The sequence below is a fragment of the Ornithorhynchus anatinus genome, chromosome 4 (assembly GCF_004115215.2).
Source record: "Ornithorhynchus anatinus isolate Pmale09 chromosome 4, mOrnAna1.pri.v4, whole genome shotgun sequence".
Classification (NCBI taxonomy): Eukaryota; Metazoa; Chordata; class Mammalia; order Monotremata; family Ornithorhynchidae; genus Ornithorhynchus; species Ornithorhynchus anatinus.
This window is the reverse complement of record NC_041731.1, coordinates 78,677,756-78,700,196: the sequence shown is the minus strand read 5'-3', so window position 1 is coordinate 78,700,196 and position 22,441 is coordinate 78,677,756. Positions and strand designations below refer to the sequence as shown.

The 22,441-nt window shown below is 42.7% G+C and overlaps 1 protein-coding gene across 1 annotated transcript in view; it reads left to right on the top strand.

Annotated features, from left to right (window-relative positions):
* The window catches only part of ASPM (assembly factor for spindle microtubules), a gene marked incomplete at its 5' end in the record, with an annotated part of 51,604 nt that overhangs the window by 19,683 nt on the left and 9,480 nt on the right, over positions 1-22,441 (top strand). Inside the window, 14 exons of the mRNA XM_029063157.1 lie at positions 202-343; positions 3,546-3,676; positions 4,021-4,196; positions 4,297-4,442; positions 4,532-4,617; positions 5,458-5,679; positions 8,299-8,503; positions 9,274-9,416; positions 9,729-9,857; positions 10,444-10,638; positions 12,070-16,386; positions 18,608-18,774; positions 20,653-20,812; positions 21,876-22,085. Coding sequence (XP_028918990.1) covers positions 202-343; positions 3,546-3,676; positions 4,021-4,196; positions 4,297-4,442; positions 4,532-4,617; positions 5,458-5,679; positions 8,299-8,503; positions 9,274-9,416; positions 9,729-9,857; positions 10,444-10,638; positions 12,070-16,386; positions 18,608-18,774; positions 20,653-20,812; positions 21,876-22,085 — 6,429 coding nt within the window. The remainder of the gene's footprint in view (positions 1-201; positions 344-3,545; positions 3,677-4,020; positions 4,197-4,296; positions 4,443-4,531; positions 4,618-5,457; positions 5,680-8,298; positions 8,504-9,273; positions 9,417-9,728; positions 9,858-10,443; positions 10,639-12,069; positions 16,387-18,607; positions 18,775-20,652; positions 20,813-21,875; positions 22,086-22,441) is intronic.

Genomic DNA, 22,441 nt, shown 5'->3' with positions numbered 1-22,441 from the left:
ATATTCAGATCTTTCTTTGATACTGTCATTTATTATGTGGATGGAGAAGGCTAACAGATCAGAGAAACCTCCCTTAGGAGGAGGATTTGTTTTTCAGTCCAGTAAATTAAATCCAAAACGAGCACCCTAGATGATCAATTCTGAACATTTTTCTCAGTGGGGGAATTTGCTTTCATTTTTACGTCTTATTTCTCATTCCAGACTGTCTTCGGTGAACTGATATCTCTGGAAGATAACAGTGATGTCGCGGGGTTGGCAGTGTTCATTTTGAATCGCTTACTTTGGAACCCTGATATAGCGGCTGATTTTAGACACCCCACAGTACCTCACCTTTATCGAGATGGTAATTTTTAATAACATATGCTCTAACACCAATTACCTCATGGTCCCAGCATTCACACAGCAAGTAAACTTAAGGGAGCACAGTTCGTTAGCCCTGCGGTTTCAAAGGCACTGGAGGAGAGGCTCATTATGTAAATAATAATAATAATAGTGGTATTTAAGCCCTTACTATGTGCCAGGCTCTGGACTAAGAGTTGGAGTGGATACAAGTAAATCGGGTAGGCCATAATCAATCAGTGGTATTTATGGAGCACTTTTTATGTGTGGGGCACTATACTAAAAGCTTGGGAGAGTACAGTGAATTAGATTTGGTAGAGAGGTTCCCTGCCCACAACGAGCTTCCAGTCTAGAGGGAGAGCCAGACATTAATACAAATAAATTGCAGATACGTACATAAGTTCATTCAATCATATTTATTGAGTGCTTACTATGTGCAGAGCACTGTACTAAGCGCTTGGAATGGACAGTTAGATAACAGATGGAGACAATCCCTGCCCAACAACGGGCTCACAGTCTAAACGGGGGAGAGAGACAGCAAAACAAGTAGCCTGGCGTCAATATCATCAAGATAAATAGACTCATAGATATATACACATCATTAACAAAATAAATAGAATAATACATAATGTATACAAATACACACAAGTGCTGTAGGGAGGGGAAGGGGGAAGAGCAGAAGGAGGGAGAAGGGGGAATGGGGAGGGGAGGAGGAGCAGAGGGAAAAGAAGGGCTCAGTCTGGGAAGGCCTCCTGGAGGAGGGGAGCCCTCAGTAGGGCCTTGAAGAGGGAAAGAGAATTAATTTGGCAGAGGTGAGGAGGGAGGGCGTTTCAGGACAGCAGTAGGACGGGGGCCAAGGGTCGACAGCGGGTCAGGCGCGAACGAGGGACCGTGAAGAAGTTAGCGGCAGAGGAACGGAGTGTACGGGCTGGGCAGTAGAAGGAGAGAAGGGAGGTGAGGTAGGAGGGGGCAAGGTGATGGAGAGCCTTGAAGCCAAGAGTGAGTTTTTGTTTCATGCAAAGGTTGATAGGCAGCCACTGGAGGTTTTGTCCTGTGGGGCTGAGGGAGGGGGTGAATAAAGGGTGCAAATAGTAGTTTAAGTTTAATGTCATGTAGTTAACTTGTTTTTTTAATCTTATAACTTTAAAAACTACTTGGAAAGCACAATCCTTGGGTGTCAAGCTGATACTATAACTGTCCCACTGTTATAAAGTTGGGAGGGCTGCTTTCTGCTTACGCTCTGCTCTTCCAAGAACAGTAAGACTTGGCTCCTGTGAAATTGGACAGGAGGATGGAGGCCGCCCAAGCCTCAAGCAACGCCTCTCGGCCACCCCAGCCCCAGGAACATGGAGGCACTGACCTGTGTGTTTCTGTACCGCTTCAAATTAAATCGAGGCAGAAACCTGGGTAGAGAATCTCCAGAGTAAAGGGGCCACTGAAGAATGATGAGCCAAAAGGCTCAATTGATTGTCTAATTCAGCGTCTTTACCGAGGATGGGGTTAGGAAGATCCCCACACCCAAGCGGGCAGGCCTGGAGGTACTGAGTCAAGTGGCGGTGGCCAGCCAAGATTTTGAAACAAAGCTATATACTAGATAACAACTCACCAGGACCTGATGACATCTCCCCCTCATTTCCACCCAATGCCCCCAAGAGTTTTGAAGGAACTTAGAAGTCCCATATCTCATTCATTCATTCAGTCATATTTATTGAGCACTTACTGAAAGCGAAGCACATTACTGAGAGCTTGGAAGAGTAAAATACAGCAATAAACAGTCACATTCCCTGCCCTCATGAGCTTACAGTCTAGAGTGGGGGAGACAGGCATCAGTACAAATAAATAAAATTACAGATAGGTACCTAAGTGCTGTGGAGCTGGCGGCGGTGAGTAGAGGAAAGGGAGCAAGTAAGGGCGACGCAGAAGGGAGTGGGAGAAAAGGATAGGGGCCACTTGGTCTCCTTGGAGGAGATATGCTCTCAATAAACTTTGAAACAGGGGAAGGCCTGTGGATTTAAGGAGGGATGGCATTGCAGGTAAGAATATGAAACCTGAAGTCCAGTGTCCAAGAAATATTTCTCTTCAACTCTAATAGTAATATGCCGCCTGTCTGCTGTGTGGCCTTGGGCAAGTTACTTCACTTCTCTGTGCCTCAGTGACTTCATCTGCAAAATGGGGATTAAGACTTGGAGGCCCATGAAGGACAGGGACTGTGTCCAACCCTACTGGCTTACATCCACCCCAGCACTTAGTTCAGTGCCTGGGACATAGTAAGTGCTAAACAAATGCCACTATTATTAATAAGTATCACTTATTGCGCGCAAAGCACGGTATTCAAACACAGAAATAAGAATGCAGGAGAGAATTAGACACGGAGCCTCCATGTCAAGGGGCTCTCAAACTGCAAATGAAAACACTGATACATGCGCCTGAATCTCACAGAGATATTTTTTTGTGACAGACTGCTAGCCATTTTCCAATGCATAATGCTGGTCACAGGGATGGGTGGGAGCTGGGTGAGAGGATGTGGATTACTCAGCACTATCCGCTGCAAAATAAATCGGGTACAAATCCTGATCTCAGTGGAATATATTTGTAGGGGGGAAAGTCACTCCCCTCCCCACCCTACACTAAAGTCCTGGGAAACTGTTCTCTTGTTGATGTAAATAAATGGTGGTATTTGTTAAGCGCTGACTATGTGCAAAGCACTGTTCTAAGCGCTGGCGGATACAGGGTGATCAGGTTGTCCCACGTGGGGCTCACAGTCTTAATCCCCATGTTACAGCTGAGGTAACTGAGGCACAGAGAAGCAAAGTAACTTGCCCAAGGTCACATAGCAGACATGGTGGAGCCGGGAATAAAACCCAAGTCTGGTCAGAATGGAAGGGAACGTGTCTGTTATAGTGTTATGTCGTACTATCCCAAGCGCTTAGTACAGTGCTCTGCACATAGTAAGTGCTCAGTAAATACGATCGATTGACTGGAAGAAAGCTTCTCTCAGTGACCTACATTTGGGTGCTTTAAACAATGGCAGCAGTATCTTTGAACTCTGCCAGTTTTAATGCATATATATGTGTATATGTAGTACATATATATTACAAATGACTGGCCATTTCAAAAATTTAAGATGAAACGTTTTCAGGGTAATTTGCCAAGCAATAACCATTTTTTGCCTTCCCCAATCTCTCCGGGTTTTGTTTCTTCTTTAGGTCATGAAGAAGCTTTGTCTAAGTTTACTCTGAAGAAGTTGTTGTTACTAGTCTGCTTTCTTGATCGTGCCAAACTCACTAGACTTATTGATCACGATCCTTGCCTCTTCTGTAAAGATGCTGCGTTCAAGGTATAGTGACCAACTATTCATCTTTTTAAGCACGTATTTGACAATAAGTCTCGGTTTTGACCGCCAGATTCGTTGTATTACTTAAGGGATACTAATGAATTGTGGGGTGCTATTAAAATGACCTCTTTGCCTTCAAATTGAACACTGAAACTTTGAATTTGTTGTGAAATATCTACGAGAAGTAATCAGAAGTGAAAGGAACTGCTATCGTCAGTTCCGCCATTTTTTGCTGTTCATATTTGTCTCTGTAGTGTAGTGGATATAGAAATAATTGTTATAGCAATAAAATTATCAAACTGTGCAGTCTTGCTAAAGTAGTTAACATCTTTATTGTTTTTCCTTAGTCTAGTAAAGAAATCCTGTTGGCTTTTTCACGAGACTTCCTAAGTGGCGAAGGTGATCTTTCCCGCCATCTTGGTTTTTTGGGATTACCAGTAAGCCACACTCAGACACCGCTTGACGAATTTGAATTCGCTGTAACAAATCTTGCCGTAGATCTGCAGTGCGGAGTTCGTCTCGTGTAAGTGTTAATGACGAAAACAATTATGTCGTTACTAAAATCACATATTTCTGCAGCAGTTTTGGGTTAAAAGTGTAGCATTTGTTTCTCTTTTTGGTAGGAGAACCATGGAGCTCCTCACACAGAATTGGGACCTTTCCAAGAAACTCCGGATCCCCGCAATAAGTCGTCTTCAGAAGATGCACAATGTCGACATTGTTCTTCAAGTGCTCAAAGAACGAGGGGTTCAGTTGAACGATGAGCGTGGTAAATACTCAGAAGGAGAGCTCTGTGATTATTCAGTTGACTGAGAAAACATGTCTTCTTCTAATTTGCTGGTTTTTCTTAATTTACAGGTACAGCGATTCAGTGTAAAGATATTGTGGATAGACACAGAGAACGGACCCTAGCCTTGCTTTGGAAAATAGCCTTTACTTTTCAGGTACTTGGAATTCAGTATATTTTGGAGCGTGTACAGTTTTTCTGGTGTATAATGACATTTCATAGTTGATTTTTTTTTAAAAAACAAAAACCCTTCTATTCCAGCAAGATAGCTTGCAGCAGTTTTTCTTTCTTTGTTACTGTAGAACACAAATGCTTTCTAGTTATTCAAAGTTGCTTTCAAAGACATGTTTTGGACTGAGCTATTCCAAAGTTTTTATTAAATTATTCAAGAAAACCTGTTTTCTTAAATTTTTTTCATGCTTTATGGTGTTTTATATCCTGGTAGTGTACTTTTAAAGGTAGAAGCCAGTAACCAGGAGTTACTGCATTTGAAACCCTTCAGTTCTGCAGTGAAATAATAATAATGATGATGATGATTATTTGTTAAGCACACACTATGTGCCAGGCACTTTACTAAGCACTGGATAATAATAATAATAATAATGGTATTTGTTAAGCACATAGAAAGTGCTAAAGTACTGGGCAGATACATGCTAATCAGGATGGACACAGTCCTAAAAGAATAATATTCATTAAGCTTTTGTTATGCTCCTACCACTGTGGTAGATTTAATGCAGTCACATCTAATCCCCGTCTCATCCCCCTCTAAGGGTGCGGAAGAACAGGTATTTTAATCTCCATTCTATAGATGAGGAAACTGAGGCACAGAGAAATTAAGTGACTTGTTTAAACTCACATGGCAGGCAACTAGCAGAGCATGATTGAAACCTGGGTTTTTTTTTATCTCCCCACCCCCTGGTCTTGGGATCTTTCCATTAAGCTAGGCCTCTTCCCAACATGGAAGTGAAATTGTGATACCTTTTGTTCTTCATTCCAGGTGGAAATTTCCCTTAATGTAAAGGAGATAACAGAAGAAATTGAATTTTTAAAGCGAGCATGGAATATGAAGAAAAAAATGGCTGCATTATCCTCCCATATCGATGTTCCAGACAACATAAAAAGACACAGTAGGAGCAGTTTTTCAGCTGAACAGTACAGTGAAAATGTAAAATTACTGATGACATGGGTGAATGCTGTTTGTGCATTTTATGGCATCAAAGTAAGTGGATCTGTTCAATTTGATGTTTTAACAAGTTGGGTTTTTTTGTAATTTGAATGAATTTTGTGCTTTGGCTGAGAGTTAAATAAATGCTCTCCTATTCTCCCTGTTCATTCACTTTTTATACCTTTTTTAATATCCTCTCTTCTTTCTCCCTACCTTCATTGAGGAGATCATGATCCTCTTTTTCTTCACACTTTTTCAGTTGCTCTCTTCCCTTCTCACTTTTTTCCCCGTTTTTTGTTGTTCACTCCTTTCTTTCCTGTTTTCTTTTCCCTAAATTCTGCAACTCTCCTTATGCTATGCTGATCCTTCCTTTGAGTGTCACTTCTAATGGATATCGTCCTCTTCTATTTGTTAATATTTCATTCCTTCATTCAATCGTATTTATTGAGCGCTTACTGTGTGCAGAGCACTGTACTAAGCACTTGGAAAATACAATTCAGCAATAAAGAAAGACAGTCCCTGCCCACACCGGGATCGCGGTCTCTCTTGTTAAACGCCCCACTTTTCCTCTCCATATATACTTTTAATTAATGGCTCTGGGAAATCACTCTTTAACTACAGAGGGAGCATTCTGCAAACTCTTAGTTTATTCAAAATTCAAAACTTGCACGTTCAACTCAAAGATGAAGAAATGCTGCTAGTTAGGGATCTCTGATACTTGGTTTCCCATCCTGTTCCTTTATAAATGTTGTTCTTCACTGAATTATTACTTCCAATGCTACCACTCAGGGAAAATCTTCACATATATACATGTGGCAGGGATCGTTAATGACATATTGGGCGTACTCACACAGAAAACCTGTCAGCTACGTGGTTGCCCATTTTCAAAAATTCATGACTTTTGGCCCTGTCCTCATATATCAATAGTCTTTCCTCACTGTTCCCTTGCTCTTGCTTTTCCCTCCTTCCAAGATAACTTTACCATACTTAGTGCTCAACTCTCTTTTTTGCTCCTGCCTTTCCCCCAGCTAAAACTCCTTCCCTCTCAAGTCATCCAAACTACTGTTCTCTCAATCTCAAAAGCTCAAAAGATAATCAGTCCAGGTCCCACATGGGTCTTACAGTCTTAATCAGAGAAGCAGCGTGGCTCAGTGGAAAGAGCACGGGCTTTGGAGTCAGGGCTCATGAGTTCGAATCCCAGCTCTGCCACTTGTCGGCTGTGTGACTGTGGGCGAGTCACTTAACTTCTCTGTGCCTCAGTTCCCTCATCTGTAAAATGGGGATTAAGACTGTGAGCCCCACGTGGGACAACCTGATTCCCCTATGTCTACCCCAGCGCTTAGAACAGTGCTCGGCACATAGTGAGCGCTTAACAAATACCAACATTATTAATCCCCATTTTGCAGCTGAGGTAACTAAGGCTCCGAGAAGTATGACTTGCGGAAGAGTCACACAGCAGACAAGCGGCAGAGCTGGGATTAGAACCCAGGTTCTTATGACTCCCAGGCCCATGGTCCGTCTATTAGACCATGCTGCTTTGCCTGGAATCCCCTTTCAGGAAGGATTCCTGGATTAGATACCACCCCAAGTCATGCCCTTCCAACAGCCACTTCCAACACTTAGATACATCAGCCGTTCTTCATCTGATGTTTATGGAGAGTCATGTGTTCATTTATTCAACTTTCCTCGTACTCAGGCTGTTTCCAGCTTTTTCTTTGTATCTTTCCCTGATCCTTGTCTTCGTTAGCGTTTACGTTCCTTTGAAGACTGGGACTGTGTCTTGTCCTCTGTATTGTGCTCTCCCGAGTGCTTAGTACAAGGTGCGCCTGCACACAGTTGCTGTTGGGGTTGAGGATTACAATTGATTGATGTACAGGCTGAATCCATCCCAGTATTGGTTGTCGAAGGCACTTTGGGGGGAAATACTTAGAAGTCTTGGGACCGTATCCTCTGCCTACTCGGCTTTAATCTCCGGCTTCTCTTGCCGTCTTTAAATGCTTGGGTTGGAACGTATATTAAGGTGTAATTGACTTTTGGAACCGCATCCCAGAATGTTGGGGGACTTTTAGTACTATGATGAACCACCCCCTTCATTTTCTCGCTGAGCTCGTTGTGAGCAGGAAACTTGGCTACCAGTTTTGTAACTGTACTCTTCCCAAGTGTTTAGAACAGTGCTCTGCACACAGTAAGCACTCAATAAGTCCTCAAGAGTAGCACCATGGCTTAATGGATGGAGCCAGAAGGTCATGGGTTCTAATTTCTAATTCTGGCTCTGCCACTTGTCTGCTCTGTGACCTCGGGCAAGTCGCTTCACTTCTCTTGCCTTTGTTCCCTCATGTGTAAAATGGAGATTGAGACTGCGAGCCCATGTGGGACAGGGACTGTGTCCAACCCGATTTGCTTGGGTCTACCCCAGCGCTTAGTTCGGTGCCTGGCACATATAAGAGCTTAACGAATGCTATTATTATTATTACTACTAATAATAATAAATATGATTGAGAAGGAAGAATTTGACCTCCGCACTCGGAACAGGGCCCTGATTTTCAACAACAGTCTACTTACGTGCCTGTGATACTCTCCCAAGCACTTAAAACAGTGCTTTTCATACAGTAAGTGCTCAATAAATACGATTGAATGAATAGCTAGGAGACACTGTTTTTCTATTTCAATTAGGTGGAAAACTTTACAGTGTCTTTCTCAGATGGACGAGTATTGTGTCATCTAATTCATCAGTATCATCCTTGCTATGTACCTCTGGAAGCTATATGCCAACGTACCACTCAAACAGTTGAATGTACACAAAGTGGTTCCGTGGCTCTAAACTCCTCTACTGACACCGACAGCAGTTTGGAGATGTGGCCCGGATCATTTGAACAAGGTCAGTTTTCTTTTTCCTTTCTCTCTCTCTTTCTCTCTTTCTCTCTTTCTCTTTCTCTCTCTCTTTCTCTTTCTCTTTCTCTCTCTCTCTCTCTCTCTCTCTCTCTCTCTCTTTCTTCCTCTTTCTTTCTTTCTCCCTTCCTTCCTTCCTTCCTTCCTTCCTTCCTTCCTTCCTTCCTTCCTTCCTTCCTTCCTTCCTTCCTTCCTTCCTTCCTTCCTTCCTTCCTTCCTTCCTTCCTTCCTTCCTTCCTTCCTTCCTCCCTCCCTCCCTCCCTCCCTCCCTCCCTCCCTCCCTCCCTCCCTCCCTCCCTCCCTCCCTCCCTCCCTCCCTCCCTCCCTTCCTTCCTTCCTCCCTTCCTTCCTTCCTTCCTTCCTTCCTTCCTTCCTTCCTTCCTTCCTTTTTCTTTCTCTCTCTCACTCTCTCTTTCTTTTTCTTTCTTTTTCTTGCTTGCTTGCTTGCTTGCTTCCTTCCTTCCTTTCTATCTCTCTCTCTCTCTCTCTCTCTCTCTTTCTTTCTTTCTTTCTTTCTTTCTTTCTTTCTTTCTTTCTTTCTTTCTTTCTTTCTTTCTTTCTCTTCTCTATTTTTTTTCTTCTCTATTTTTTTCTTTCCTTCCTTTTCCTTCTTTTCTTTCTTTCCTTCTCTTTCCTTCTTTCCTCTCCTTCCTCTCCTTGCTTCCTTCCTTCTTTCTTTTCTTTTTTAAAATTAGATCCGTTTCTATATTTTATGTCTTTTCTCTTCTCTTTTTTACTTCATTTTGCCTTCTTTTGCAGAGACGACTTCAGAGTTGTTTAAGGAGCTCCTAGACAATGAGAAAAAAAATTTCCAGTTAGTGAATACTGCAGTTAGAAACCTTGGTGGAATACCTGCCATGATTCACCATTCAGACATGTCCAATACTATTCCTGATGAAAAGGTACTCAAAACATGGTGACTCTTTTCACAGTTAATAAGTAGTGATAATTACCATGGTCACTCCAGGCTGTTGGTTGAGAGTGTGTTTCTTGTGTTACTGTCTCAAGAACCCGGTCCAGGGCCCGGCAGGCATTTAAAGCCCTCCAGACTGTAAGCTCCATATGGGCAGGGAATATATCTACCAATTCTGTTATATTGTACTCTTCCCTAGCGCTTAGTACAGTGCTCTACACACAGCAAGCGCTCAATAAGTACCACCGATTGAGTCTATCTTCATTCTTCTGTTTTAATCTTGGCCCTGCTTCCATTTCAGGTTGTCATTACCTACCTATCATTTCTTTGTGCCCGGCTTTTGGAGCTTCGTAAAGAAACTCGAGCCGCTAGACTGATTCAGGCAGCGTGGAGAAAGTACCAACTTAGAGTGTATCAGAAATTATATCAGGTAAACTCTTTGTTATTGTGGACTACGAATAGCAAACTGACAGTTGGCCAATTCACAGGCTGGGAAGCTGATATTGAATATTCAACAAGCATTTGCCTTAGATGTTAAAATTACTGGTGTATATTTTTAAAATTGAATGTAGACCTGTAGTAAAAAGCCTCTTTTCGAAAATTCTCCCAAATTAGAAGAGTTCAAAATAAGTGTCTGGTTTAGAAGGAAAATTGTAAATTTTGTTCATAATAATTCTTTTGTTAGACTTGATGCAGTTTCACAGAAAATTCTAGAAAAAAAGCATTTCTTTCCCCAAGCATTTTTCTCCCTCTCCCTACCCTACAGCCTTATTTTGAAGTCACTTCCATTTAAGCAGATTGTCTTTGACCCTTCAATTTACAGAAATTGGGTTATATTTCTGATTTGTTAGCTAATACACCTAATTGTTTTGTAATTAACCAGTATCACCCCCAAACCCTTCATCATGCTCTTAATATTTGGTTAACCAAAAACCCACGGGCAGTAATTTCCTTTGCAAAATTGCCAAACCTTCAAACTTCAACAGCCTTTTGGTAACACAAAATTTCAATTCCAGGAGAAAGAAAAAGCCGCTGTGACCATTCAGAGAGCTGTAATCAACTTTCTAACTCGACAAAGAATAAAGAAGCAGATTACTGCAGCAGTGGTCATTCAGAAACATTGGCGAAGGTATTTAGCCCAGAGGAAAAGTAATATGCTAAGAAAGGCAAAGCTGGAAAAAATTCAAAGGGAAGCAGCGACCATTATTCAGGTACGATAAGACATTTTGGAGGACATTTGAGTATTTTGAAAACTTCTTTTAGATTATCCCTTGAAAAGTTTAAAGTTACTGGTTATTATACTCCCTTTTCAGGGTTCTAGATGGTAAACTCACTGTGGGCAGGGAGTGTGTCTTTTATAGCATTATATTGTACTCTCCCCAGCACTTAGTAGAGTGTTTTGCACACAGTAAGCGCTTAAATAAATGCAATTGATTGATCGATTGGTAGGCCTACTATCATTCTAGATAAGTCATATCATTCTAGACTAGAGAAGCAGCATGACTCAGTGGAAAGAGCCCGGGCTTGGGAGTCAGAGGTCATGGGTTCGAATCCCGGCTCTGCGACTTGTTAGCTGTGTGACTGGGGCAAGTCACTTCACTTCTCTGTGCCTCAGTTACCTCATCTGTATAATGGGGATTAACTGTGAGCCTCACATTGGAGAACCTGATTACCCTGTATCTCCCCCAGCGCTTAGAACAGTGCTCTGCACATAGTAAGCGCTTAACAAATACATTCCTGGGTTCATACACTGCAAAGAAGACAAAGTATTCCCGTCTGGGGAAGATGAGCAGCTAATGCTTTCACACTCTTGGACTTTGGGTTCAATCAATCGATTATATTTATTGAGTGCTTACTGCGTGCAGACCACTCTACTAAGCGCTTTGGGAAATTACGATCTAACGGAATTGATAAGTATGTTCTCGGTTCACAGTGAACTTACATTCTGGAGGTTCAACTCTTAAGTCCTGTACTGGGGTCTAACTGGCAATCATTTGAACAATGGAAGAAGAGATGTTAGCTTCGGATATTTCATCATTTTAGAGATAGGAAAGTTTGACCTTGGTTTTCTTAGAACTTGTAGCCTATAGAAATCTGATTCACTTCTAAGTCATTAATCAGTTGGTGGTGACTGCTTTAGTCCTGGGGGAAATCTAAATGCATATGCTAGTGCGGCTCAGTTAAAGTTCAATCTGCATAATTAGAAATGTACTATATAGAAGGATAGATAAATGCGAATGACCAAAATGGGTCTGGAATGTGAAAAGAGCTGAACGTCAATATTATGGAAAGCGTTATTTAAAATAATTAACATATATTACTAATACTTGGGTGTATGAAAGTAAAAAAAAGTATTTTTCACACTTTATTGTATATGTTATCCAGTCTTCTGGGCTTAACACGCTGACGCAATGAAAGATGTATTAAAAATTCAGTTAGGCTAGGGAAACATATCGTTGACTTTATATAATCTTTGATAAGTCACTTGTCCGATTAACAGTTGCTTGTCGACTTCGATAGTATCTAGTGTTGCTACAGTTGAGCCTCTTCTCTTTTGCAACTCTTCTAAAAGCAAATAGTTCTGAGTAAACTGCATATAAACCTGGATTATGGCCTAATTACATTTTAAATTTATTCTCTAGGCTTATTGGAGAAGATACTCATCTAGAAGAGGTTTTCTGAAATTGAAGCATTACACCACCATCTTGCAAGCCAAAACAAGAATGATCATTGCTTTAGCTGCTTTTAAACGGCAACTTTGGGCCATAGTAACAATTCAGAGACATTGGCGGGCTAACTTGAGAAGAAATGAAGATCAGCAAAAATACAGAAAGTTGAAGTCTTCATCACTGGTAATTCAGTCTGCATATAGAAAATGGAAAAGACACAAAATGGAACGCCAGACTAAAGCTACGATCGTATTGCAGCGAGCTTTCCGAGAATGGCGATCTAGGGAACAGGCAAGGAGGGAAAAGGCAGCAATCGTTATTCAATCCTGGTATCGCATGCAAAAAGATCTGCGGAATTATAACCATGTTAAATTGTGCATTATCCTCATCCAAAGCAGGTTCAGGTGCATCCAGGCCAAACGTTCATACGAAGCAAAGAGAAGGTGCATACTGACAATTCAAAGATACTACAGAACCTATCGGAAAGGAAAGATTGCGAGAGCAAACTACCTGCAAAAACGTAGAGCAGTTATCCATCTGCAGGCTGCTTTCAGGGGAATGATAGCTCGTCGTTTGTACAGACGAATAAAAGCAGCTCTTGTCCTGCAGTCATTTTGGAGAATGAGGCAAGACAGACTGAAGTTTTTACATGTGAAGAAGTGTGTTATCATCCTTCAGTCACAGATAAGGAAACACAAGCAGCTACAAAACTATAAGAGAATGAAAAGAGCCGCTTGTACGATTCAGACTCGATTTCGAGCTTGGATTGCTGGCAGAAATGCCCTGTCGTCCTACAGGAGAGTTCGTTCCGCTGCTGTTGTTTTACAGTCTGCTTATAGAAGGATGCAAGCCAGGAAAAGAGTTCACCTGATAAGGTCTGCCGTTAAAATCCAGTCAGTTTATCGGGCTTATATTTCCCGGAAAGGGTTCCTAAATTTGAAAGAAGCTACGATAAAGATGCAGGCCTTGATCAAGATGAAACAAGCACACAGGCGTTACTGTGCTCTACGGGAGGCTACATTGTATGTTCAAAGACGATATCGTTCAAACAAAATCGCCGTACACTGCAGAGAAGAATACGAACGGCTGCGGGAGGCTTGCATAAAAGTGCAAGCTTTTGTGAGAGGGTCTCTGGTCCGAAGGCAGCTAGAATTACAGAGGAAAGCGGTTATTCTGCTGCAGTCCTACTTTAGAATGAGAAAGGAGCGGCAGAATTATCTGCGGATTTACAGGGCGACAGTCTTCATTCAGAATTATTACCGTGCGTACCGAAAGCAAATCTATCAGAGAAAGACCTTCATGCAAGTTAAAAAAGCAGTTATCTGCTTGCAAGCAGCTTATAAGGGTTTCAAGGTACGCCAAGTGCTTAAAAATAAAAGGGAAGCTGCCCTCAAAATTCAGACAGCTTTTAGAGGACACATCAAAAGGAGAAAATATCAAGCCATGCTGAAATCTTCTGTCAAGATTCAGAGATGGTACAGAGCCTGTACGACTCGAAGGGATGTGAGAACTAACTTCTTAAGAACAAGAGAAGCTGTCCTCGTTCTTCAGGCAGTTTACCGGGGCTGGAAAGTACGAAGACAGATCAGGAGAGAACGCGATGCCGCGATAAGAATTCAGTCTGTCTTTAGACGGTTCAGAGCTCAGAGGCAATTTCGATTGACAAAAAACGCAGCGGTGACCATCCAGCGGCATTTTCGAGCAAGAACTGTAGGTCGGCAGTGGCACCGGGAATATATTCAACTTCGTCGGGCCGCATCGAGACTTCAGGCAGTTTGGAAGGGAAGAGCAGTGAGAAATCACATTCAGAGACAAAACCAGGCTGCCCTTATTATACAGTCGTATTACCGAATGCACGTCTGTCGAAAGAGGTTGAAAACTGTGAGAGAAGCTACTCTTCTGATTCAAGCATACTACAGAGCTTACGTCACAGGGAAGAGACAGTACGATCAGTATTTGAAAACCAAGGTAGCTACGCTGGTTTTGCAGTCCGCTTACCGTGGATCCAGAGTGAGAAAACAAGTCAAGGAACTGAAGAAGGCGGCGGTCACCATTCAGGCAAATTATAAGTCGTACAAAATGAAGACAAAATATGCCACCCTCAGAGCCTCAGCTGTCAGTATTCAGAGATGGTATCGAGCGAACAGACTAAGACAGGACTATCTCCGTCTTAAGAGTTCAGTGGTTAAAGTGCAAGCTGTTTACCGAGGCCTTAAAGTGAGAAGACGAGTTCAGCGCATGCATGAGGCGGCCACTCGTATCCAGTCCGTTTTCAAAATGCATCGGTTGAAGATCAGATATCAAGCAATGAGAATGGCAGCCCTTGTCATTCAAGTAAGATACAGGGCATTTCGTCAAGGTAAAAGGCAACGGGACGAGTACCGGAACCTTCGGAGATCTGCCGTCATCCTGCAGGCGGCTTTTAGAGGCGCCAGAGTTCGCCAGAAACTCAGAACGATGCGTGCGGCGGCAACAGTCATTCAGTCACACTACAGGAAGTACAAGCAACGGACTTATTTCCTGAAACTATGCCTCTTTACTAAAAGAATACAGCAGAGATATCGGGCTGGAAAGGAAAGAGACATTCAAGTACATCGGTACAGCGTTTTGAAGCGTTCGACGGTCCACTTACAGGCCGCGTTTCGGGGTATGAGAACCCGACGGCACTTGAAAGCCATGCATTCAGCTGCGACGCTCATTCAGGTGAGGTTTAGAGCTTTCGTCGTGAGAAAGAGCTACCTTTCCCTCAGGAGAGCGGCGATTTTGGTCCAGAGGAAGTATCGAGCAGCTGCGGTGGCAAAGAGCCACTTGCGAGACTATCTTTGTATTCGAAAGGCGGTAATTACGATCCAGGCCTCTTACAGAGGCTTCGTGGTGAGGAAAAGGTTGCAGAAGGCCCAAAGGGCTGCCACTCTCATCCAGGCTACCTTCCGAATGCACAGATCATACATTCCCTACCAAGCGATGAAACTTGCCTCGGTTATCATTCAGCAACGTTACCGGGCGTGCAGAGAGGGGAGATTTCAAAGAGCAGTCTACTTGAAGCAACGGAATTCTGCTGTGGTCATTCAGTCGGCATATAGGGGGATGAGAGCTCGACAGGCCTTGGAGGAAAGACATCGAGCTGCGGTCAAAATACAAAGTAGTTACAGAAGGTACAGGCAGTATCGTTTGTTCCGGAAGGTGCGGTGGGCCACGGAGGTGATACAGAAAAGATACAGAGCAAACAGAGAGAGAGAGAAGGCAGTCGAGCGCTACTGCGCCATGAAGAAAGCAGCAGTTTGCATTCAGGCAGCTTTTCGGGGTTTGAAGATTAGGAAACTGTGTCGGAAACAACGTTTAGCTGCCGTTCTTATTCAAAGACATTTTAGATGTTTTATGGTTCGGAAGAGGTATCTTTCCCTTAAGACAGCAGCGGTTGTTTGTCAGAGGCGATACAGAGCGATGATTACGGCCAAGAAGCTCACTCGAGCTGTTATCTGTATACAGTCCACCTATAGGGGCTTCCAGGTGCGGAAGGCCGTTCAACAAAAGCACCAGGCCGCGACGATAATTCAGTCTGCCTTCCGCATGTACAAGGTCAGAATCGCCTATCGAGCCATGAGGTGGGCAGCTTTCGTTCTTCAGAACTATTACAGGTCAAAGGCCAGAGTAAAAATCGAGCGCAGTAAATTTTTAGCCCTGCGGAAAGCCACTCTAACTCTGCAGGCTGCTTACCGGGGTATGAAAGTTCGGCAAGAATTGAGAAGCGTGTCCGAGAGGAAGGCAGCGGCAATTGTGATCCAGGCAGCTTATCGTCGTTATCAAACGAGAACTCGCTTTCAAGCAGTTCGACGTGCAGCCCTTATTATTCAGAGATGGTATAAAGCTTGTCGGGTAACTCATATCCACAGAGCAGCATTTTGTGTCCAAAGACGAGCTGCGGTAACAATTCAATCTGCGTTTCGTAAAATGCTAGCAAGAAGAATAGAAAAGAGAAAGAGGGCGGCCCAAAGAATTCAGGTGTTCTTTAAGATGGTCGTGTGTCGGAGAAAATTTCTTAGGCTGAGGACAGCTGCGATCGTAATACAAAAGTGTTTCCGTATGTGGCGAGAGAGAAAGTGGTATGAGACGAGAAGGAAAGCAGCATTAGCTTTGCAGCATCACTACAGAGCGCACCTGGCTGTGAAACAGCAAAGGAAAGTGTATTTACAGACCCGGAACCACGTCGTCACTGTTCAAGCTGAAGTCAGGAAATTTCTTCATCAGCGAAGGTTTCAGAAAATTAAAGTCAGCACAGTCAAAATTCAGGTATTTTTAGACATCATATCATTTTTACTCAGTTTGATAGATCCCTGCCAAGGTTTGAAAGATCTGCTTCCCTTAGACATGCGAACGAGTGCCGGAGCAGAGAATACGGTGGAAAGCATTGTGTTATCGAGTCCTGGCATCGAGGGGAATTGTGGCTGTGATGACTCTGTCCTCATACGCCCTTCCACTGTACACTCACTCTATACATGCATATAAGCACATGCATATATTCATACCATATTTAATTGTGGAATTGCCCCACTTTATGGAGTTTTTGCGATCCAAAAGCAGAGGAGAGGTTCTTACAAGGGTCATAAGAATTAAGTCTAGGAATAAGGGAAGGAGGAGGAAAAAAGTTGGGGGAGGAAGAAGAAGGTAAGACTGTTTGTTCTATCGCACTCTCCCAAGTGCTGCATTTGAAGAAGCAGCGTGGCTTAGTGGGTAGGCCATGGGCCTGGGGATCAGAAGGACCTGGATTCTAATCCCGACTGCCACACATCTGCTGTGTGACCTTGGGCAAGTCTTCATAATTGTGAAATACTATCTATCGGCTCTTTTTGTCAGGGCCCATGTCTTGAACTGCCATGCAGCAGACATGTTGACGCATTTGTTATCTGTAAAATGAAGTGAAATGTGGAAATGACGCATTTCCTCATCTGTAACATGGGGATTAAGAGTATGAGTCCTTTGTGGGACAGGGACTTAGGTCCAACCTGACTAACTTGCATCTAGAACAGTGCTTGGTGGCACAAAGTAAACACTTAACAAATACCAATATTATTATAATTAGACACTCAGTGAATTAACCTTCCTTCTCCTTTACCTACTTTGGGGTTCAAAAGTCTCACTTCCCTGGCACCCCAACTCCTGGAGCCTGTACCTCCAGCATTAGGGAGTCTGACCCTTCCCTCTCTATCCTGGCACTGCATGTTTCAAAGAAGAAACTCCCTCCCCAAGCACAGGCCTGTGTCTGCAGCAGTAGAATCTTCTGAGCCTTCTCTTTCTACCATGGCGGGTGCCGCTCGCACTGCTTACGGAACAAATCTTGCGCTTTGCAGACAGAGATTGTGTCTTCCAATCAGTCGGTGGTATTTATTGAGCCCTTAATTTGTGCTGACCACTATACTAAGTGCCTGGGAACCTACAATATAATGGAGTTGGTAGATATGATCCTTGCCCACAAGGAGCTGACAGTCTAAAAGGTGGAAACAGACATTAAAATAAGTTACACATTGGGGAAATAGAGTATAATAATTATGTAAGTGCTATGGAGCTGGGATGAATATTAAAATGAATCTACCCACTCTGACATACTCTCCCAAGTGCTTAATACAGTGCATGGTAGAGTAAGCACTCAGTCAATACTATTATTAATTGATGATTTATTGCTTCCTCGAAAATTGGAGTGTGGGCAGAGTATTGCAGTGGAGGCAATTGTGAGCTAAGGTAGTGGATGTAAATAAAACCTGGAGGTTGGCCATTTCTATTTGAAAACCTATTCACCAATTAATTTAACCTATTTAGTGGGATTTTCTTTCTCAAGCACTTCCACCTGTCTTTTTACAGTGTAACTAGAATTAAAACGTAATTACCAAGGCTCCAAAGTCTTCATAATTGTGAAATACTATTTATCGGCTCTTTCTGTCAGGGCCATGTCACACAGCACACAGCAGACGTGTTGACGCATTTGTTGTTATACTTTTACTGGATTCATAGGAAATGGAGACTTTGAGGAAAAATGAGTGTCCCTTAGTAACATTCATGGATAGTAGTCCAAAGTACCGTGCTATTAGTCACAACTGACACCGAAGCTCTCGGAATAAGGACTCTTCAGAGGCCTAATGCCTGGATTGGATGCTTGTCCTGCATTCTTGATCCAATTGCTTGAATTCTCCAAATTGGCATTGTTACTGATCACAGGACAGTTTATGAAATTTAGCTTTTTCCTCCTTTTAACTTGGTTTCAAAGATTGTATTAATGTCCGAGGCTTGCAAACAATGCTCTGACTCCTAAGTGTTAAAACTTAGAGGATTCTCCTACCTGTATGCTAGGTCCTTTATTATGCAGTGTAAATGCGCTTATCCTTGTTAGGAGCCAGTCATTAAGTAGTTTCAGATGGCTTTTCTGCTGCACATTAATCTCTGTTATCATCTTAATTAAATTCTTTTTCCTAAGGCAAATGGAAAAATAATGATATTTATTTTCTTGTATGCTCACTAGGCTTTGTGGAGGGGATTTAAAGCAAGGCAATTGTTTTGTCAAATGAGAGCTGCCCGAAAAATTCAAGCTTGGTTCAGATGCTGCAGAGCACATAAAGAATATCAGGCCATGAGAAGAGCCGTTCACGTCATTCAAGGCTGCGTCCGTACCAGACTGCAAAGGGCCTGGTAAAGTATTTTTGATACTGTGACTTTAGAACTGGGTTGTATGGATTTGGGTTATGTATTCATATTTGAAATAAGAAACACCATAGCCAAGTGGAAAAAGCACCGGCCTGGGAGTCAAAGGACCTGAGTTCCAATGAGGGCTCCACCACTAGTCTGCTGTGTAACCTTGGGCAAATGACTTATTTTCTCTGTGCCTCAGTTACCTCAGCTGTAAAATAGGGATTAAATCTTCCTCCCTCTGATAGATTGTGAGCCCCATGAGGGGCATCACTAAAATCCACTCTTTCCTCCCCTTCCAAATTGCTACCATATTAATCACTTAAACTCTCCCATCTTGATTACTGTACCAGGCTCCTTCCCCACCTCCCAGCCTCCTGTCTCTCTCAACTCCAGGCCCCACTTCACTCTGTTGCCTGGATCATTTTCCTACAGAAACGTTCAGCCCACGTTTCCCCACTCTTTAAGAACCTCCAGTGGTTACCCATCCACGTCCTCTTCAAACAGAAACTCCTCACCACTGACTTTAAAGCACTCAATCCCCTTGCCTGCTCCTATCTCACCTTGCTACTCTCCTACTACAAGTCTGCCCACAAATTTTGTTTCTCTAATGCCAACTTTCTCACTGTACCTCGATCTCGTCTATCTCGCTGCCAACCTTTCGCCCACATATTACCTCTCTTCTCTCTTCGTGACTCTCTTCGTATCCGACAAATAGTTACTCTCTTACTCAAAGAGGGACCAGTTCTGCATGGTGTGTGCCTGTCCTACAATTCCAAAGATGAAACTCCTAGAGGTGAGCTCTATCCAGATCTATGAATTTGCTGAAAAGATCTGTGCGTGACCAACGGGGCATTCCACAACATGGACACGTGAAGATTGTCCTCAACCAACTTCAATGCCAGTGGCCATTTTCCTGAAGTGTCTGCATGCAGAAGACAATTATCCTTCCGATTCCCATATGTCAGACTGGTGTCGCCTGTTTGTTTTCTAAGTCTTAGGAAAGCAGTGTGATTTAGAGGAAATAGCACAGGCCTGAGAGTCAGGAAACTGGGTTCTAATCCCAGCTCTACCACTTGCAAGTCACTGAACTTCTCTGTGCCGCACAATGCTCATCTGTAAAGTAGGGAGTAGATGTCTGTTCTCCCCCTGCTTAAAAATTGTGAGCCCATATTGGACTGTGACTGTGTCCGACCTGATTGCCTGGAATCTACCCCAACACGTAGTACAGTGTATTGGATGTATAACACTTAACAGATAGCATTATTATTAGATTTTGAGGTTAGAAAAAAAAACTCTTTAATGATTATATTGATGGTGGCATTTTAAGCTTTTATTAAGTGATAAATACTGGCGTAGAAGACAATTAGATCCAACACATTCTCTGTTCTGTCCCACACCCCCTAAGATCTATAGCATGTCTCCTAAACCTCTTGCTTTTGAAAGATGTTGAAAGAGAATTTTGGCCAGTGATAAAATTCAACATTTGTGACTAATCTTATTTTTTGGGATCCTCTTGACCACTGTGTACTTTTTTTGACTTCTGAATCTCTCTCAATTCCTCATCCCACACCCCCTAAGAACTATAGCATGTCTCCTACACCTCTTGAATCTCAACTTCTTTTGCCTAGGTAATTTCTCAATCAATGGGTGATATTTATTGAACACTTACTATGTGCAGAGCATTGTACTAATTACGTGGGAGAGTATAATACAACAGAGCTGGCAGGCATGTTCCTGATCCACAACAAAGTTACAGTCTAGAGGGAATTTAATTTTTCTCATTGTCACCACTTTTCTGAGCCGCAAAGAATTACTTGCAAGTGATTGTGGAATTTTAATTGGGAAACATTTTCACACTGGTTGTTTTACCAATTTTAGGTTTCTGAAGATGAGAGCTTCAACAGTCGTCATTCAGAGAAGGTGGAGAGCCAAAGTGTCTGCGAGAATAACTTATGAGCGCTTCCTAATAACAAAAATGTCTGCAATCAAAATTCAGTCCGTTTACAGAGGATACTGCATTAGGAAAGTGATGATAAAAGTATGATGGTTTTAAAGTTTCTAGGATTTTTTGTTGTTGTTGTTCAGAGTGGGTCCTAGTTCATTTAGCTTTTTATAAAATACAAGCACTTTTCCTAGAACATTCAGGTTCTTGTAAACCTCTGAGTTATAAAAAAAAAAAAAAAATGTCATCCATTGTTTCATTAGAAAATAAGGGGCTAAAGAGAAGATGATTCACAAATGATTGAATTAATACACGGCTGAATGCACTGGCTAAATTAATCAACCGGCTAAAATCCAGGAAAGTTGACATCAAAAAAAATTAATTTTGAACTGCCTACCTCATCTGACTCAGCAATTCAGTAGCTAAACAGTGTCTTTCGATGGCGAGGCTGTTTATATTTATATTTAAATGTTCAAACATTCATATTTAAATGTTAACGAGAGAATGTCTCATATACTGTGCCCATGAAAATACAGTGGTACGTCTCTTCTGGCTCTATGCCATTTGGAGAGGGCATGATTTCGTCGGCAATGGTTAAGAGGAAGAAGGATGTGTACTTGTCATTTTTGCACTGGGGGTGGTGATGGTGTGCACAGAGTCCTTCATACTCTCTGCTTCTCTCATGCTCGACGGCAAGATAGCTGGCGGGGAAAATGGCTGTAACCCGCACGTGTGGAACTGAATATTATTATTAGTACTATTATTATGGTATGTGTTAAGCACTAACTACGTGTTAAGCACTGTACTAAGCACAGGTTAATTAGGTCAGGCACGGTCCCGTCCCACATGGGGCTCACGGTCTAATTAGGGATGTCTCTGAAACCTCCACAACAGCAAACACCACTGGGCCCTCCTCCATTTCGTAAGCGACTGTAGAGTATGATGCTTGGTTGGCGAGGTCTTTTCCTCTTCCTTGCAAAAAAGGAACGAAAACCTAAAAGGACTACCTGATTTACCCCAGCACTTAGGTAATAAAGGTATTAAGTGCTTAATAGCAGCAGCAAAAAAATTATCCTTTATCGGATAGACTGGAGCCCGGTGTACTACCTGTCCAGGTTTCTTTTACTGAAGTCACACTCGTATTTTTTTCCTCATTTAGAAACATCAAGCTGCTGCTCTGATCCAGGCATCTTACAGAGGATATATAATGAGAAGGAATTTTCTCCAGCAAAAAGCTGCTGCTGTAATTATCCAAAAACATATACAAGCGAGGAAGGCCGGACGGCGCGAAAGAGCAAAATACATTAAAATGAAAGAAGCTGCCGTTGTCCTACAAGCCGTTTCCCGTGGTTGGCTAGTGAGGAAAAGGGTAAGCACCCTGAAGATTCAAATCTCATGGCCGAACTTGCCCATTCCTCCCTGCTTTAAACTCTCTTCAGCTCTTCTCATCTCCTGCTCCTCATGTCCCCTTCTTCATCACCACCACCCCACATCAATTGTTTGCACAAGACATGGCACCTTTCTAACTTGTCAACCTTGTTATTATGTTCCAACCAACCTGCCACCTCATTCTGTCTCTCCTGATGCCCTAAAACTCTGTCCCCCACAGAGCTCCCTGGACTCTGTACTCTCTATGTCTCTCTGGCACTTTCTCTAGATTCAGAAACCCTCCTTAGATTGCTAAACTGAACTCCCTCGTCCCCCATCCCTCAAACACTAACAGTA